The 20,874-nt window shown below is 37.0% G+C and overlaps 1 protein-coding gene across 1 annotated transcript; it reads left to right on the plus strand.

Moving 5' to 3' along the window:
• Positions 1-18,301: 18,301 nt before the first annotated feature.
• On the plus strand, positions 18,302-19,225 carry OR13G1 (olfactory receptor family 13 subfamily G member 1). The gene has a single exon (XM_012752287.2). It carries the CDS (start codon positions 18,302-18,304, stop codon positions 19,223-19,225), a length of 924 nt encoding a protein of 307 aa, XP_012607741.1.
• Positions 19,226-20,874: the final 1,649 nt, after the last annotated feature.

Raw genomic sequence — 20,874 nt, forward strand, 5'->3', positions numbered from 1 at the left:
TACAGAGGATGCAGGTGGAGAGATATGTGGGAAGCAGCGTGGCGCTCCCGTGGCCTCTCCAGGTGCAGCACCGGGCATGAACCTTCGTGTGTTCAGCTAGCCAGAGCCTGTCTGAGCCTTGTCCTTGGGGCCTGTCATGAAGATTTCATTGCTTCCAATTCCCCAGAAGTCATTTTTCACAGAGAAGATGAACTGTCTATTCTTGGGACAGAGCTGAGGAGCTCAGAAATGCATTGGCTTTCTTCTTTGTGACACAGTTTAGCCACATCCTCAACCTCAGTTTTTCAAAGGTGGGGGAAGTCATATTCCAGTTGAGGTCAAGACTTTTCCCTATTATAAACTGTTGCCCATGTGAGGAGCATTTCTCTTGAATGCTAGGGGAGGGTGGGCAGAGGTTTCTCAGCTTGCAGACCCCTTTTTCCTAGCAGTCTCCAGTCACTCCAAGGCCAGCATATCCCTTCTGTCCTAAGCCTGGAGCACCAATTTATCTGACCATGTAAAATGACTCAATTTGTCCTTTGATTTTGGATCATGAATAACACTCAGATAAGAGTGACTTCCAAGCCTGTTCCTCAATTAATCTCACTCCCAGTTCTTTTCCTCTATAACACTATCACCACTGTATACACAACACAATGCCTAAGGTGTAGTAATCCCTGATTAAATATTTATTGAATAAACGAATGAAGAAGATATGTACATCATTCATTAAATAGTGAAAAAGCAAGGGGCTTTACAGGTTAGGGTGACTCTAGGGCTATGAGTTCTTTTATTTTTAGCCCTGCTCTTGATTTGTTGGTTATCCTTGGGGAAGCTGCTGTTTCTCAGCTTTCTCTTTTCTAAAACAGGGTGAGGATATGATAACCTCCAAGTGCTAAATCAATTCTTGGTATGGCTGGTTCAGCTGACATGGCTGGCTGAAGTGGCATGGCGCCAAACAAACAAAAGGCTCAGATTTGATTTCCTTAGAAATCCATCAAGTTCACAGTCCATTCCCCACCTTCCACACTCTCAAACTCTGGCAGAGCTGTTTTGCAAATATGGATACTGCTCTGAAAGGCAAGACTGCCCGAGGGTATGGAAGATAGGGAAAGAAAATTGAAATGATTTAAGCATCAACTTCCCTCTCCTTTAACCACCTTTCCCACTACAGAACCTGTCCACCACCCACTTTGAATTTGGCAGCAATTTACAGAAGCAAGGAAGAGAGAGGAGATATAAGAAGAGCAAAAGTTATACTTACGAGCCCATAGAGCTACTGAGTTGTAAAAAATCAGTGAGATGAGTTAGGTCTCCTAGAAATTAGGAAGTGATATTCCACTTAATCCCTTACTCCTACCCCCACATCAAAGACTGGCCACAGAAGGAATGACCAGAGAAAACTAATAGCTACTTTTAGAAACAAAACAGTTAAACATATGAAAATACAGCACAGAGTCCACAAACTATTCAAGGCACTTTACTTGGCTCCTGACATAGTTGCTACTTTTTTAATTTTTAGCTCAGTTTCCAAAAGGATTAGGGTCCTCAGAGGAGCTGGCAATACTAGGAATGTATTTTAAAATTAGTTCCCTGAATTGGCTCCTGGTTTCTAAGAAAACCTGACACATTTTTATTTAACGAGCTTTTCAAGCCCAATATACTACTCCCAGGACTGTTTCCATGAGGGCATTGATCCTCTTGTGTCTTCTTAAAGAAAAGGAACAGTTAGTTCTACTTCTGCTCTTTCTGCATCAATCTGAAAACTATACCAGTATGCTTTTTAGCAGAAAAACTTATAAATGCCCAACATTTTTACAAATACATTAGCCTTTTGGGGGGCAGTATTATGGGGGCACAAGTGTTAAGGTTACATATTTTGCCCATGCCCCCCCTCGAGTAAGAGCTTCAAGAGTGTCCATCCCCCAAACGTTGCACATCTTACTCGTTGTGGTTGTATATACCCTTCCCTTCTTCCCCCCTCCCACCCTCCCGACACCCGATAAATGTTACTCCTATATGTCCACTTAGGTGTTGATCCGTTAATACCAATTTGCTGGTGGGTACATGTGGTGTTTGTTTTTCCATTCTTAAGATACTTCACTTAATAAAATAGGTTCCAGCTGTATCTAGGAATATACAAGAGATGCTATATCACCATTGTTTCTGAAAGCTGAGTAGTATTCCATGGTATACATATACCACATTTTATTAATCCACTCATGAATTGATGGGGACTTCGGTTGTTTCCGCAGCTTTGCAATTGTGAATTGTGCTGCTATAAACATTCGAGTGGAGGTGTCTTTTTCATACAGTGACTTTTGATCTTTTGGGTAGATGCCCAGTAGTGGTATACCTGGATCAAATGGTAGATCTACTTGTATCTGTTTGAGATATCTCCATATTGCTTTCCACAGAGGTTGAACTAGTTTGCAGTTCCACCAGCAATGTAGGAGTGTTCCTATCTCTCCACATTCACGCCAACATTTATTGTTTTGGGACTTGTTAATAAAGGCCATTCTCATTGGAGATAAGTGATATCTCATTGTGGTTTTGATCTGCATTTCCCTGATGATTAGAGATGCTGAGAAATTTTTTATGTTTGTTGGCCATAATTCTGCTTTCTTTTGGTAAGTTTCTGTTCATTGCCCACTTTTTGATAGGGTTGTTTGATTTTTCCTTGATGATTTTCCTGAGTCCTAAATAGATTCTAGTTCTCTGCCCTTTGTCAGATGTGTAGCTTATGAAAATTTCTTCCCATCCTATAGGTTACCTGTTGGCTCTCATGAAAATTTCTTTGGCTGTGCACAAGCTTTTTAATTTTATCAGGTCCAATTTATTTATTTTTGTTGATGCTGTGATTGCCTTTGTGGTCTTTTTCATTCTCTGCCTAGGCCAATGTCTAGAAGGGTATTTCCAACGTTTTCCTCTAGGATTCTAATAGTTTCTTATCTTAGGTTTAAGTCTGTTAACCAGCATGAGTTGATTTTTGTGAGAGGTGAAGAGTTTGGATCCTGGGTCAGTTTTCTACATGTGGCTATCCAGTTTTCCCAGCACCATTTATTGAATAAGGATTATTTTCCCCATTGTATATTTTTGTCTGCTTTGTCAAAGATTAGATGGCTATATGAGGATGGTTTTATATCTGGGTTCTCTGTTCTGTTCCACTGGTCAATGTCCCTGTTCTTGTGCCAGTCTCAAGATGTTTTAATTACTATAGCCTTGTAGTACAGTTTGAAGTCTGGTAAATTAATACCTCACATTTTGCTTTTATTGCCTAGAATTGCTTTTGCTATATGGAGTCTCCTCTGGTTCTATACAAAGTGTAAAATTATTTTTTCTATATCTGTGAAAAATGATGAAGGCATTTTAAAAGGGATTGCATTGACTCTGTAGATCACTTTCGGTAGTATAGACATTTTAACAATGTTGATTCTGCTGACCCGCAAGCATGGTATGGTGTTCTATGTGTTTACATCCTCTGTTATTTCATTCCTTAGTGTTTAATAGTTCTCCCTGTAGAGGTCTTTTATTTCTTGGTTAAATATATTGTAGGTACTTTATTTTCTTTGTTGCTATTGTGAAGGATATTGAGTCTTGGTTGATTTGGTTCTCACTTTGACTATTATTGATGTATATGAATGCCTCTGATTTGTGTGTATTGATTTTGTATCCTGAGACTTTACTGAATTCATTTATCAATTCAAGGAGTCTCATGGTTGAATCCTTGGAGTTTTCTAGATATAATCGTATCATCAGCAAATAGTGAGGGTTTGATCTCTTCTGCTCCAATTTGGACGTCCTTAATTCCACTGTCTTGTCTGCTTGCTATAGCAAGGGCTTCCAGCACTACATTGAATAGATGTGGAGATAATGGGAAACCTTGCCTCATTCCAGTTCTGAGTGGGAATGCTTTCAATTTTTCCCCATTCAGTATGGTGTTGGCTGCGGGTTTGTCATATATGGCTTGTATAATTTTTAGGTAAGCCCTATCTATGCCTATTGTGTTAAGTGTTTTGATCATAAAAGGGTGTTGAATTTTGTCAAATGTTTTTTCTTTGTCTATTGAGAAGATCATATAGTCTTTGTTTTTGCTTCTGTTTATATGGTGAACTACATTTATAGATTTCTGTATGTTGAACCTTCCCTGGATCTCTGGGATGAAGCCCACTTGGTTGTGATGGATTATTTTTTTGATAAGCATCTGGATTTGGTTAGCGAGGATTTTGTTGAGAATTTTTGCATCTATATTCATAAGTGATATTGGTCTGTAGTTTTCTTTTTTGTTGCATTCTTTCTTGGTTTTGGTATCAGGGTTATGTTGGCTTCATAAAATGTGTTGGGGAGGTTCCCATCCTTCATGTTGTGGAATAATTTCTGCAGGATAGGCACCAGATCTTCTTTGTAGGTGTGGTAAAATTCAGGTTTGAAACCATCACGTCTGGAAATTTTATTTTTAGGGAGATTTTTTATTGCTGTTTCAATTTCAGTACTTGATATCGATCTGTTCAGAAATTCTACTTCTTCCTGGTTGGGCCTAGGGAGGCTGTGTGTTTCTAAGAATTTGTTCATTTCCTCTAAATTTTCCAGTTTGTGGAATATTGTAGTATTCATAAATTATATGAATACTACATATAATTGTAGTATTCATAAATTTGTAATATTCATACATTTTGTAGTATTCATAAATTATATTGTATCTCCATGGCATCAGTTGTAATTTCTCCTTTATTTTTCCTGATGGAGCTTATTAGAAATCTTGCTTTTCTGCTTTTCATTGGTCTAGCCAACAACATGTCAATTCTGTTTATTTTTCAAAGAACCAACTTTTTGTTTTATTAATCTTCCATATAGTTTCCCTTTTTTCAATTTCATTTAGTTCTGATTTGATCTTAATGATTTCACTTCTTCTGCTGGGTTTGTGGTCAGTCTGTTCTTCTTTTTCCAGCTTTTTGAGTCGATTCATTAGTTTGTCTATTTGTGATCTTTTTGATTTTGGATATAGGCATTTATTGAAATAAACATTCCTCTCAGCACTGCTTTAGCTGTGTCCCAGAGGTTTTGATAACTTGTGTCTCTTTTGTCATTTAGTTCAAAGAATCTTTTGATTTCCGTCTTGATTTCCTTGTTTATGAAGGTGATCATTCAGCAGAAGGTTGTTTAGTTTCCACTACTTTGTGTAGAAATGAGAGTTCCTGTTAGGGTTGATTTCTACTTTTATTCTCCTGTGAACTGAAAAGGTACATGGTATAATTTCTATTTTTTAAAATTTTTTGAGACATGCTTTGTGTCCTAGGATATAGTCAATCTAAGAGAATGTTCCATGAGCTGATGAGAAAAACATATATTCAGTGGATCTGGGGTAAAATGTACTGTAAATGTCAGTTAGGCCCATTTGTTCTAGGGTTCTTTTTAAGTCCATTATTGCTTTGTTTATTTTCTGTTTGGAGGATCTGTCCTGTGCTGTCAGTGGGTGTTAAAGTCTCTGGCTTTTATGGTGTTGTTATTTATCCATTTGTTTAGATCAAGTAGAGTTTGCTTTATGAATCTGGGTGCACCTAGGTTGGGTGCATACATATTTAGAATTGTTATGTCTTCTTGTTGAACTATACCCTTCACCGTTATTAGTGACTTTGTGTTTTATTACTTTTGTTTATTTATTTATTTATTTATGTATTTATTTTTTTTTACACTTCCATATTTTTATTTATTTTTTTATTATTTTTTTTTTATTTCGGCATGCTTTTGTTGATTTAAAAACTAAGTTATCTGAAATCAAAAATGCCACGCCAGCCTTCTTATGGCTTCCATTTTCTTGAAATATTGTTCTCCAACTCTTTACCTCTAGTCTAAATGCATGCTTGTAAGTTAAATGTGTTTCCTGAAGATAGAAGACTTGGCTTATATTTTTTTATCCATTCCGCCAGCCTATGTCCCTTGAGTAGGGAGATCAAGCCATTGACATCTATTAAGAGAACTGATTTGTGGGGCAAATTTCTGTTCATTCTGTTGGGTTAAATTTTGTTGCTTTGTTTTCTCTCTTGAGCTATTGTGGTATCTGGCCTTTTATCTTTGGCTTTTGAGTGCTTTTAGATTCATGACAGTTTATTGTGCTGATCCATGGGTAACACTGTTTTGAGTACTTCTTGGAGAGCTGGTCTTGTCTTGAGGAATTCCTTCAGTCTTTGTTTATCTGAGATTTTTTTTTTCTTTACTTCTCCTTCATCTACACAACTTAGTTTTGCAGGGTACAAGATTATAGGCTGAGCATTATTTTGTTTCAGAAGAGTGAGAATGGGGCCCTAGTCTCTCCTTGCTTGTAAGGTTTCAGTAGAGAAGTCTGGCGTTATTTGGATTGGCTTTCATTTGTATGTTACTTGCTTCTTTTGCCTTATAGCTCATAGAAGGGCCTCTTTAGTTGATATTTTGGTCAGTGTGATGACTGCATGTCATGACATCTTCCTGTTTGCATCGAATTTCCCAGGGGTCCTTTGAGCTTCTTGTACTTGGATATTGAGATTTTCAGCAAGGCCTGGGGAATTTTACTCTATTATCAAATAGCTTCAAATAGCTTATCCAACCCTTGTGTGTTTTCTTCTTCCCCTTCTGGCATTCCCAGAACCCTCACATTATGTTACTTCACATAATCGCACATTTCTTGTAGGCTTTTCTCTTTTCTCTTGTTTCTCTGCTCTATCTCTGTGACCGACTTATTTAATTGGAAGGTGCTATCTTCAATCCCCGAGATTCTTTCTTCTGTTTTATGTACCCTGTTCTTGAGGCTTTCCACTGTGTTTTGTAGTTCCCTGAATATATTCTTCATTTCTAGGAGTTCAGTTTGATTTTTTTCTTTAATATTTCAATTTCTTTAGTGAATTTTTCTTCCAGATCTTGGCTTTTTTTGTGGTTTGTGTTGGTTATCCATTTTCTTGCATATCATTGAGTTTTATTACAATACATATTTGAAATTCTTCTAATGTCATTTTAGTGGTCTGATTTTGGTTGATGTCCATTTCTAGAGAGCTGGTGTTCCTCTTTGGGGGTGTGCTTTCCATTTGAGTCTTCATGCTTCCAGAGTTCCCTCACTGATTTCTTCCCACATGGATCAGTTTTTGCTTCTTACCTTTAGATTTTTATTTGAATAATGACATGCCCTATTTAGTATCTGAGCCAGTAGGTGGTGTTTGTGGGTGAAATTCAACCACACCCTGTATGATGAGTCAGTAGATGCAGTAAAAGGGTGTGCAGAATGACCTCCCTGTCAGTAGGTGGTGCTTGCTGGAAGGAGCCGGATACACTGTTGTTTTGGGGTGCTGTAACCAGCTCTTGATCTTCTAGAGGGGCACTCTTGTGCCTCACATGGTAGGTGGTGCCCTGTAACTCCCAGGTGTGTCCTTATTCTCCACCTCAGTGAGGGCAGGTCTGGGAGTGAGTCTCCCATTGTCTTGGGTACCCTTCCCTCAGACCCTCGTCCTATGTATGCTTGTCTGCTTGCTTATTTCTTCTACTTTCTTCTAAAATCTATTTTGCAGACACTCTGGCGGTTTTTCTCCTCTGCCATCTTGCTCCACCCTCTGGATATTTTTTAATTGTGTCCTACATAAGTTACAGAGGCCTACTGCATAAAGTCCTTTGCTTTAGATGGTTTTTGTATTAGTAAAGTTATAATATATCATCCATATTATTCTACTCAGCTCCAACCATGGCCACTTGTTGGCTTGCATCTAGAGCAAAGAATGCAAGTGAATGGAAAAACTGAACATGCCCAGTGGGGCTGAAATCATATGTGAGTGGGAACCTCAGCCCCCAAACTAAACTGCACTCCTGGTGGTGGTGATGGGAGGGCTGCAGAAGACCCTGGAAGCAGCAGGGCAGTGGGCCTCTTCTCCCAGGCCGCCCAATTCCATAATGCACACATGAAGGGGCTTCCGGGACCAAACCTACTCCCAGAGGGGAAACTGGGCCAAAGAGAAAGTACCTTACCCAGGGTGAGGCGCAGGGTCTCACTTCTGCCGGGAAGCCGAGGTCGATGATCTCAAGGCAAGATACCACAGAGTCTCTAGGACCTCTGGCGACAGGAGGGGGCATGACGCCACGACCCATCCGGCAGATGCAGCGTGGAGACCCTCACGCCTGTCCGCCCATCCCAAGGAGCTGCCCACCGGCCACATGCACGCAGCCCTGCCCCCGTCAGGAGCAAGCTGCCCCTTGACGTCCAAGGCCCTGGACGGAGTTCCCACCTGCCGTCACCATCTGGTGTAACGGAAAGCTGCAGCCCCTGTATCCACCCACAGCCTTTCTCAGGACTAGAAATCTGAGTTTGGGCCATGCGAGGGCTGAACTGCCCCTTCCACTGGAGGGACTCGCAGGGGAAGCGGCCGCAGCCGTGCAACAGCGAAAGTTCTAGCATGCGGGCTGTGCGCACTCTGGGCGGAGCATAGATATAGGAGGCAGGGCGGGAAGAAGCAACATAGGAAAGGAAATGATTGATAAATATTAGTGACAAGCCTCAAACAAGACAAAGAAAAGCAAAATTACATTCTAGTGACATCATAATAAAATTGCTGAAAATATTAAACGCAGAAAGATGGGAAGAACACATTTTGTTCAAAGCAGCACCAATATTATCGACAGCTGACTTCTCGGTACAAACTGTGAATGCCATAAGACAACTTAGGTATATCTTTAATGTGACAAATAACAGGCAAGTTGAAATTATATACCCCGAAAACATAATTTCCAAAAGTAAAAACAACATAAAAATGTTCCAAACATAAAAAATAAGAGAATTTGTTATCATCAAACCTGAAGGTCTGCGTTACAAGCATAGTTATTTGGGAGCAGAAAAATGGTCCTACAAGGGGAAAGACATGCAGGAGAAAGGAAGAATAATGAAAACAGCAAACATAAGGGCGTGTGTCAAAGAGTACTGACTGCATAAGCAAGGAAAGTCACGGGTGGCAGAATTTGAATTATGTGTACAATTAAAATCCAACATAAAAAAACACAAAGTTCAACCTCTGTGGAAAGCAATATGGAGATACCTTAAAGCGATACAAGTGAATCTACCATTTGATCCAGCAATCCCATTGCTGGGCATCTACCCAAATGATCCAGTGACACTCTACAAAAAAGACACCTGCACTCGAATGTTTATAGCAGCACAATTCATAATTGCAAGGCTGTGGAAACAGCCCAAGTGCCCATCAATCCAAGAATGGATTAATAAAATGTGGTATATGTATACCATGGAGTACTATTCAGCTCTAAGAAACAATGGTGATATAGCACATCTTATATTTTCCTGGTTAGAGCTGGAACCCATACTACTAAGTGAAGTATCCCAAGAATGGAAAAACAAGCACCAGATATATTCTCCAGCAAACTGGTATTAACTGAGTAGCACCTAAGTGGACACATAGGTACTACAGTAATAGGGTATTGGGCAGGTGGGAGGGGGGAGGGGGGCGGGTATATACATACATAATGAATGAGATGTGCACCATCTGGGGGATGGTCATGATGGAGACTCAGACTTTTGGGGGGAGGGGGGGAAATGGGCATTTATTGAAACCTTAAAATCTGTACCCCCATAATATGCCAAAATTAAAAAAAATTAAAAAAATTAAAAAAAAAACTGTAAAAAAAAAAAAAAAAAAAAACCACAAAGTTAAAAGGGACTAAAATAGTATTCTAAAAGCTAAACATCTCTGAGACAATGGTAAAATAAATCATTTCTGCTAAGCTGTAAACGTCAAAAATGCATGTTATCATCTCAAGTGCTTCAAATCAATGTAAAAGAATGCATAACTACTCAGCTAATAGGAGGAAAAATTAGAATGATAAAACATTAATCAAAATGAAAAAAGAAAGAAGAGAGAAAACATAAAACAAATGGAAATGGAATTCTAGTGGATTTCAAATAGAAGAAATATTCATAAAGTAAAAACAAATATATTAGAAATTAAACTTAATGAAAATAAAGTGCTGGAATTAAAATACTAAAATTGAAAGATTCTGTTAGAAAACAAAACTGTATTACACTTAACATATTTTCAAATAGACAAAAAATGCCTATATAAGAATGGAAAAAATATATTATGAAAAATTAAAAGAAAGTTGGTGTAGTTATCCTATCACAATACATAGCTAAGGGAGGCAACATTTCAAAACATAAAGAAGAAACTTGCCCTTCCACTGCAAATATATAATAAAACCACTTCTCTGTGCATATAATAGGATAACTTCAAATTATGTATGACTTAACTGGACAGATTCAAAAGAAGAATGAAACAAATTCAAATCATACTGGGGTATTTTAAATCAAAAATCAAAATACTAGAACTACTACAACTTTCTGCAGAGACAAAGACCAGGAGAAGCAAAGTGGAAGAGGACTGTTTTTTATCCTCTGACCTTCAGTCTTCCTCTATTGCCCCATACTGGCAGAAATCACATGTTGGCTGCAGGCTAGCAACAATGTGGTCCCAGTGTCAACCAAGTCAACGTCCAAAATCAGTGCACAGAGGTGGGTTTGGACCAAAGAGACTTAATAACTGGCTCATGTGTTCTAGTATTTCTTTTCAGCAAATATCCTGCTCTCCAAATGCTTACACAGACTTTTAATTTCAGGTTATTCTGATTCATTGTCCAATCATTGCTCCTTGAATTGTTCTATATTATTTTAATGTATTTGTTCAAAGTGATATGTTGACAATAATTTTTATCACTATGAAAGGGAGTAGGTTATTTTACTTGTTAAAAATATGACTAAGCAAGGTAAATTATATTAACTAATTCAACAACATACACTTTTTAAAGGCAAAGCATTTAATTTCTACTTGGCCACGTGACTACAGCTACATATGATTTCTGCATTCTTATTGATAGAATATTCTTGCATTCTTATTGATAGTTTGATAAACTTAACTAATATTTAGCAAAACTATGCTTACCATAAATATTAAATAAGCATTTAGATCACTGCCTGGCAGCTTTAAAAAGTTGTTAAAATGATCTAATATTCATCCACATATCTTTTCTCTAAGATGAATAAATAGGTGAAAGAAGCTTATAGGGTAAACGTGAAAATATGTATTTGAATTCAATGGACATTTTAAACTACAAGACTATTCAACAAAAGAGATGAAGATGTTACTTCATTATGAGTACATCACACAGATGAGTTGTATGTATGCATTGAACGCATAAGCGACACCAAAAAGATGAAAGATTTTCAAACGAGTCAGAAGAAAATGTAGCTGAAGGGTTTGCGTGTTATATTCATCAACCAAAACCAAATTTCATCCCATAGTTTATTTGTAAACCCCTTCTCCCTCACAGTGTAAGGGACTAAATAAACTTCTACAGACTTTGCTTTGGCCTTCATCTTAGAATTCATTTCCTGCCACCCTTTCCTCTTGTTAAACTGAACTAAGTTTGACCAAAAGCTGCTTCCATACATAGTCAACTGTAACCTAACTTAATGTGTAAACAACCTGCAACCTAAACTCTTATAAGTATACTCTTATAACAAGTAGCAAAGTCACAGCCAATAACAGCAGTCTAACCTTCAGCCAATCATAGGCTAAAAGTTGCCAAAACATGTCCAAGTAAGATGAATGGGGAACTGCAGCCAATCAGCCTATTTCCCAAGCCATTTCCATTACTCAGGCTATAAAACTACCTGGACACATTGCAGAAGGAAGCTCTCTCCACTGTTTTTGGTACTGAGTACTACCTGGTTCAAATTTTTTTGTTGTTAATGTTCAATTAAACTCTGTTTAGTTTGTCTAAAGTTTTTCTTTTAACACTGTCTTAATTTATTTTTGGATAGTGAGCTTTCCCAGGCAGATGTAACTGTTTTTATAAAAATGTCCATCCTTTCATTCTATGAATCCCCCATCTACATTCTCATTATTCAGGGTTCTTACTCCATGAAGATATTATCTTGGGATACCTTTTGGTTTTCATAGAGTAATGACGACACACAAAGATGAAGTTATTCCACATCATAATTAGTAATCAGTGTAGGGTAGTTTTAATTGTTCCTCTGAGGGTCTTTTAATGTAACTATTAAGAAATCGGTTCAAGATGCTATTCCCTGGGGCCCTTTGTACTTGAGTCAGAAACCATGTTTTCTCAGTGATTTTAATTATAAAGAAATCAATACTTAAGGAAGCATGAATGAGATACTTTGATAGCAAACTGACAGGAGCTACTGTCTTTATTTTCTGGGTTTTTTTCCAGTGATTTAATACAGGTCATCATTTGAACATGGCAATGCCCTGCAGAGAACTCAAGTGAGTATTTGTGGACATACTGTCTAATTGTTAGGGTTACCATAAAATCATGGCCTGAGTAGAGATATTTATGAACCAAGTAACATATTTAATTTTTTCTTTGCCATATCATGAGAGAAAATCCATCCATGGATTATAATTTAATTAAAAACAGGAGATAGCTATTTGATGATATATATATATATATATTTACAATGCTTGCCTTCTTTTTAAATTTTTTCCTATAAAATATGCACAAACTTCTGGAGTTTAGAAGAAATCAACTAAAGTTAGGTTAATATACTGTTACCAAGACATGGGGACACTTAATATTTTGGGGAAATTGTTTTAGAATATCTCCTTTATTTAATTAACAAAGTTTTAGCTAGATAAGAGGCTTTTAAATTAGCTCTCAAAACTTCTCATTGTCTGAGGATGCTCTAAATTGCTTAACCTCCTCTTGCTTAACCTCCTCTCAGAGGTACAGACTGTACAAGACTTTCAGTTACTCATTTAGTGTGCACATTCTACCTTCCATATATAAGCATTTATAATAAACTCTGGAATAAGAAAAGTGGTAAGTTCAAAGTTGAATTTGAAAAATTATCTCTTCCCCAACTGAGAGAATGAAGTGCTGTGGGAGTTTAGGTAGGTCTGGGTTCTCGGAAACAGACAGTGCGTTGGGTTCAGGTGTCCTAGCGTGACCAATTGTCCCAATTTGTCTGAGACTGAGGGGTTTCCTAAGATCTGGAACTTCCAGTGTCAAGACTTGGACAGTCCCAGGCTAACCAAATGGCCAATTACGCTACCTAAGGCAGGGCCGTGATTTGTGTGCAGGCGTTGACACGCTCTGTTAATACCCACCACCTTTTATCTTTTTACAATACGTCATACTTCCTGGAAACTCTCATCTTCCATTCCTGCCTCTCTTTCATCACTTCAAAACTGAGAAAATTAAAAAGTATCCACTTTCACCTATCTTTCAGTACCTCAGCTGTGAAGCTAAGTCAAAGAGAATGCAACATTCTCCTCAAACAAAATTTGAACTAGAACAGAGCTTCTGCCTTAACCCTGCCTAGGATGAATTGTCTGACAGAAATCAGTCAGGACTACAAGAGCAGAGAGTAGTTTGTACCACTGTATTCCAACAGAACACAGCGGCTGCTGTGGTGAGTTCCCCGCACCTTGCCTTACACACGGAAGCCCCTTTAAAAGTGTGCCTGTATGGTTCATGATGGCAACGAAGACGAAAATACTTGAAAACTGAGATGATGACAATAATGGTGTAGTTGACAATGTAGAAGAACACAGTGTGCTCTAGGAGTTGATACTGGTATAACATTGGCATGTAGATCACAGCATGAGTGAATTTTGTTTTTAGATTCCCTGTATTCAGATCTCCTTGTCACCAATGTCTCACTGTGTGACAAGGAACATGTGTACTAACTCTACAAAACTTTGCAAACTACCTTATATGTAAAATGGGGACATTAATATTCTTAATCCTATTCTCATTAAGAAATAGCACAGATATGGCACATAAATGAACACCAGTATGAACTATTGTTAATTTTGGTATTCTAAAGTCAGTAAACACCATGTAGTCACAATTCATTCCTAGGAAGGGGTTGCCAATGTTTATTTGGCAATGTGCCTGCATCCAGCCAAACAATTAAAACTTGTTTAACTTGTTTAAGTTTTCTCTATAGATTTATATATTGTATAACTTTTATTTTATTCTGGTAATTGATTATTATAGATAAATCCTAATGTTAACTTTAATTAAATTGATAGTGTTCTATAAGCCAGTTGGGTTTGTAAACAGTCTCAGCTCAAGACGGACAGCATAAGGTCTCCCTCTGAATCCACCCCTCTCTGCCTCAGGGCTGCCTTTCTAAAACCGGGGCACACCACATATTACTTACTCTCTCAGAAACTTGCAATGTCTCCCTTATTGACCACCTTACCACAAAATAATTTCTTAGAATATAATAATCTCTACAGGTCTTGCCTTGCTAGTAATAGCCACGCATGAAAAGCCAACACTGTCTTTTAGTGAAACTACTTTGCCGTATTCCCAGACACATGTTTGTACTTCATGCTTCTTTACATTTGCATATTAGTAATTTTTATTACTATTTTTCTTCTCCCCTCTCTTCAATTTTCCTTAATACTCTTCAAAACTGCTTCTTCTTCTTCTTTCTTTTTTTTTATTCCATTGCTGGCTTGAAACAAAACCCTGCTTGCTTTTGAAGAAAATACTACATACATGTGGACTGAAGCAGAGACATTCATAAGGAGAAAAATTGTCCCATATGGGGGAAGCTGTGCAGGATAGAGGACAAACAATAAAAATAGTAAATATAAGAGTACAAGTAAAGAAATATTGACTGAATGAGCAATAAAAATCCTGGGTGGTGGGGTTTGAGACATCACATCCATGTTTTTGGTAGTCTTTCCATGATCCTATCCAAGATCAAACTAAGTGTGCTATATTACTGTATCAAATTGTTTTATACCTCTAATAATTTCCTCATGCTCTCAAAAAAATGTTAAAACTGATTATTCACTGTTTTACCATTGACTCTGAGATAATTGAGAATATATATTATTTACATCATTATAATCTAATCCAATAGCATAATGGTTAGTACAAACTGTGATTTTTAAATATTTGTTGAATAAAGTCACCTTTATTGTAATTAGAATTAACTGAATTATCTTCTATTGCCCTAATCCAATCTGCTTATTCTTTTATTATAATATTTATTCAAACATTTCTGGAAATGTTTTGTTATAATATATAGTGAAATCTTCCTTATTATTAATGGTAATTAAAAATCCATACACTAAAACATGGATTTTTAAAATGATATGTTTGAAACTCTAAATAATAATGATTATTAAATATGTCTCCAGAATTGGGCTAATGATTCATGTTCATTGTTTAATGCTCAAAGAAACTCAATGAGGTTACTGCTGTTATTATTGCACTTAACCAATGGGGGTAGACCAAGACTAGAAGAACGTATGTTAAAAATGCAAGGTCAGAGACAGAAAGTTCCAGGGTCAACGTTAAGCCATTTGTATTACCATTATTCTAACTAAATTTTACTGATATCTCTTGCCTATAAATTTTGATCAGTAGATAATCTAAGCCAGACTAAGCATAGTAACTAAAGCAAAATTGAAAATATCAGGTAAGATGACCAGAAAGGGACATGGTTAGGAGAAAATAGCTTTTGATTTGTAAGACCTGGAGAAATAGACATCCCTGCTGCTATAGGCAGGCCCTCTTTGTGTGACTACTGTGGCTTCTGGGGATCTAAAGTCATACCCAGGCCAGAATAATATTAGTTGCAGGATTCCAAGAGAAACTATTGACTGCTGTTCAGACACATAAGGATAGAAGACAATATCCCGGGGCTGTCCGGAAAGTATCCAGCCATTGTTAATATAACGAGAACATATCACAAGGCTGGATACTTTCTGAGCAGCCCCTATATATCACCACCTTGGGCCAAGAGTGGACATTCTGAACAAGATGTTTATTGTCAATAGATGCCCCTCGTCCCAGTGAACTGTGTCATAGTATCATTCTGGGTTCAGCCTCCTTCACACACACTTACGACCCAACTCATGGGATCAGCACTGAGAATAAGGCCCAACCAATGCCGGAACGCCTGTGAAGCCAGTGAGGATATTACAAGAAGAGATGAGAAACAGAATTCTCAAGTTCTTCCACCTTCACTCTTAACAAAGAGATGGTGAGACCATGGTGCACTTTGATATCTCCTTATGAAATTTAAGCACTTTGTAAAACTTGGCATTGCATCGTGGCACTAGGATCTCTTCCCCATACCCAGCTTTAGGAGAATTTATCAGTAACAATGACAAGGATAAATAACGTTAATAGACAGCAGTACTTACATTGACAACTAACAGTTCTCCAAGGAAAAAAGGAAGCTTTTTCCTTCCACAATGAAAGTTCAGTTTATATTTGAGTGCCTATGTTTGGTGGGTAAGATCATGTAGGCTGAAAGGGCCCTGCTATCTTAAAGATTTATCTCAAGAAGCTTTGATGCCAGATCTCTGATTAAGATGAAATGCCATACCAGGACTTCTTAATACCATTTGAAAACATATTCAACACTCAGAATTTTAAAGATTAATTAATATAATTTCAATATCAGATTTTTCAAATATTCAGATACTTGAATTAAATTTCAAATATCGACTATCTTGTCTATATTTTTCTGCTCCAAATTATAATAAAACATCCATCTTCTTTCAAATATCTCTTATGTTTTTCAGTTTTTGTATGCATTTGCCATACTATTTTGTGTTTTGCCTCAAAACATATAGCAGAGAGGTTATAGCAATTTCTTTGGAGTCAACCTAGGTGTTAATCCTGGCTCTTCCAATTATGAGACATGTAATTCTAGCTACTGTTATTTTCTCTTTCATATATTGTTTGCTTATCAACTATATAAAGATGGAAATATTAGACCCAGTATGCTTGTGAGAACAACATGTATCATACCTGCGGAGGACCTAACATAGAGCCTGCCACATGCCATAGATCCAAGTAATGGTGGTTGTAACATTCCTTTACTATGGGAAAATAAATATCAAACTAGAGATTCTTAAAGTGGATTATGGATTAAGCAAAAGCTCTGTTTTATTTTTCTTCTAGTCTAAAGAGCTACACATGAATCCATAAGCAGCTTAAATTTATTTAGCAAATTATTAATTAAAGCTACAGGGCCAGAGGGAGCAAACTGGATTAGATTTGTGGATCCACACTCAAAAATTATTTCTATTTATGCCTCTGTTTAGCTATAAGAAATACAATATGACCTCTGAAAAATTAAAGAACATTGATAAAACATAAATTTATGAATAAATCCACAACTTCTTTGAATACTTACTAGATTCATCTGATCATAACAGTTTTGAAAGTCATGAGTTCTTATAAATAACTATCTGTGCAGACAAAGCAAATCTACAAAAATAAAAAAAGCATAAAATGAAATAGATAACAATGCTAGAGAAGTTTTGGGGAGAAATAACATAGGACGCAAATTTCTTTTGCTCTAGCAATTGTTTCCCAGAAAACTTTCCAGTTGCTACTCTCCCTTGACTATCCTTAAAAATATGGGCTTTCTCTACAGAACATCTACTATTTGTGTCAATTTATCCAATTATTAGAAATAAGAAATCTGAAGCTTATTGAGATTAAATGGCCAATTTATAGCTATAATGAAATGAAGACACATCATAGATTTTATATTTTTAAATCCAAGTTATTGCCATTATATGACACCAAAACAAATAGTTGATTCACACAATTTTAGCAATGTGCTTCTCCAACTGATGAGAAACTGCCAAGACAGACATATGATCAAATCATTTAGTATTCAGACTTCAATAAATTAGTCAATATCCCCATGAGTATACAGCCTCAAAATATTATGTGGGACATTTTTCACCTGAAATATTCAAATTATAATTAGCCCTGTCAGTTTCTATTGTTTCAGATATCCCCACTCTTATATATCTCAAGGATACCTAAACATACCATGAGGTTATTTGCTATTTGAATTATTGAGATATGTAATTATTTGTGTTATATTTCCATTGAGAGAAAGAAAGAGAGAGAGAGAGAGAGAGAGAGAGAGAGAGAGAGAGAGATTATACTCAGACAAGTTTCAAGTCAAAATGAAATATTGGAATATTTGAAGACATTTATTTTTCTTATGTTTTTCTTTTCAACCACTGCCTCCAGTTTATTTGAGTCATCCATGGAAAAATATACATCAGAGAATGGGGTCTTTCTGGAGAGGAGTGGATATTGCCTAGAAGACAGAACTCCATCATAAGGAAATTCATGCTGCAAAGTTGTATCAAATCACTAGGTGCACAAGCACACACATACACACCCACACACCCCACATTGTCTCCTAAAAGCAACACACAGATTCCTTTAGTTCTCAGTTATTCATTCTGTGCAATGTTTGCCATTTAATCACCCAAGCAGGATGAACCACAGCATCATAACCGAGTTCATTATTCTGGGCTTCACCAAAAACCCTGAACTCCAGGGAATTCTCTTCCTTGTTTTTCTCTTTATCTACCTTGTGGCTTTTCTTGGTAATATGCTTATTGTCATTGCTATAGTCTATAACAACACCTTGCATACCCCCATGTATGTTTTTCTTCTGGCACTGGCTATTGTGGACATCATCTGCACAACAAGCATCATACCAGAGATGCTTCGGACCATGCTAACACCAGGAAAGACCATTTCATACGGGGGCTGCATGTCCCAGCTCTTCTTCTTCACATGGTCCCTGGGGGCTGAGATGGTTCTCTTTACCACCATGGCCTATGACCGCTACATAGCCATCTGTTTCCCTCTTCGTTACAGCACTATTATGAACCGCCGTATGTGTGTGGCCTTGCTCAGCATTGTCATGGCAATTGCAGTAGCCAATTCCTGGGTGCACACAGGTCTCATCCTGAGGTTGACTTTCTGTGGGCCAAATACCATCGACCACTTCTTCTGCGAGATACCCCCACTACTGGCTTTGTCCTGCAGCCCCGTACGAATCAATGAAGTGATGGTGTATGTTGCTGATATTACTCTGGCCATAGGGGACTTTACCCTCACCTGCATCTCCTATGGGTTTATCATTGCTGCCATTCTCCACATCCGCACAGCAGAAGGCAAGCGGAAGGCCTTCTCAACATGCTCATCCCACCTCGTGGTGGTGTCCCTTTACTATTCTCCTGTAATCTACACATATATTCGCCCTGCTTCCAGCTACACATTTGAAAAGGACAAGGTGATAGCTGCATTCTATGCTCTCATGACTCCTGCATTAAACCCAATTGTGTATAGCTTCTGTAACAAGAGAATGCAGGCAGGGGTTAGGAAAGTGTTTGCATTTCTGAAACATTAGTGGTTTCAAGAGGGAACATTGCTTCTTTACTTTAGCATCTCCTCCTACAACAACTTAGATTTTACTGATCTTTCATAATTATTTCCATCCCAAATTTTCCTTTCCCTCTAATTCCTACCCTGTTCCTAGTATTCTCATTATCTCCACAACTCCATATTCTTCATGTGAATAACGTTTATAATGCAATATACATCACACTTTCACATAAATATACTGACTATCTGGAAAGTATCCAGCCATTGTTAATATAATTTTTTATATTACATGGCTGGATACTTTCCAGGCTGCTTACTTGATATCACAACATATATCCCAACATCTTTCTAAAAATATATACATAATTTCTAATTTCTGTATATGAATATACACATTTACCTATAAGTGTGTGTGCACATCATACATATGTATATCACAAAATATTTAGGGTATTTTGTGCCATGAATGTGTTGATATATGACTGTGAGATGGAGAGAATTAGAATGTATAATGAATTTCCCCTTCCATAATGGGTTGAGTTAATTCGCCTAGAATAATGTGATAATGAATATCCACTCTGGGTTTGGGCCTTATTAAGTTATTTAGATTTCACTGGAGACAAATTTTGTCCTACTGAATGAAATTATAGGGAAAATTCTTAAATCTCCATATGAGAATACCAGTTCATTCACTTTAAACCAGTGAGTAGAATTATGCCTCATGCAACGGAAAGTCTAGTACTAGGTAGTCAATAGTGTATGTATATGGCAGTTCAGTGATGTCATCAAAGAAGCAGATTCTTTCAATCTGCTTGCTCTACCATTCAACATTATTTCCCTAGGATCATCAATGGCCTCTGTATTACTAGGTACTCCATCCATGACCCAGATAGAAAGAAGACTAAAGATGGAGATGTCACAGAGCAAATGAAGCTTTGTCTACTGTTTTTTATGAGACTCCCTCATTCAGTAAATATAACCCATATCTCGTTGGCCATAGCTATATATTACATCTTCTCAAGTTGTAAGCACTGATTGGAAGAGCAAATTTTGAAAGCAGGTACTTGGCATCCCTGAAATAAATTTAGAGTTATCATAAATGGGATGGGAAGGGGGTATTCATACTATCTCAGCTACTACTGGTACCTATCAGCAAATATATCAATATCATCAATGTAGATTTGAGGTCACAAACTAAATGGTGAAATAAAATTAGATTGAGAAAGCGAGAATGCCAAAACTGAGACCACCATAATACAAATGCACAACATATCTTATACCAAAATGGAACAATACATTATTTATTGTGATTACTAAATCACAACATTTTTAATAATATGTTTCCACAATTAGGCAAACATATTGTCAGAATTTGATCTTACAAATAAATATGAAGCAGGTTTTTTTTAATTTAAACTGGGTAATAAACCTATTTGGGGTTCTTCTTTGGGTAATTTAAAAACAGATTAGAGAATTCTATTTCTAAGTGAAAGTACGTGAGTTTGTAGTTCATTTGTTTATATCATTTTTGCCAGCAAAATTACAATCACATAATGGTAGATATATTTTTGAACATTTAGTCTTAATCTTTCCTAAATCACTAGCTTCTTTCAAAAGGAAGTTAACTTTCACACTTATGTTTTAAAAATATAGCCATTATGGAAAACGGTATGG

Source organism: Microcebus murinus, chromosome 13 (genome assembly GCF_040939455.1).
Source record: "Microcebus murinus isolate Inina chromosome 13, M.murinus_Inina_mat1.0, whole genome shotgun sequence".
In the NCBI taxonomy this organism is placed as follows: Eukaryota; Metazoa; Chordata; class Mammalia; order Primates; family Cheirogaleidae; genus Microcebus; species Microcebus murinus.

Coding starts and splice junctions, on each gene's coding strand:
- OR13G1 (XM_012752287.2), top strand. CDS start 18,302: ATGAACCACAGCATCATAACCGAGTTCATTATTCTGGGCTTCACCAAA.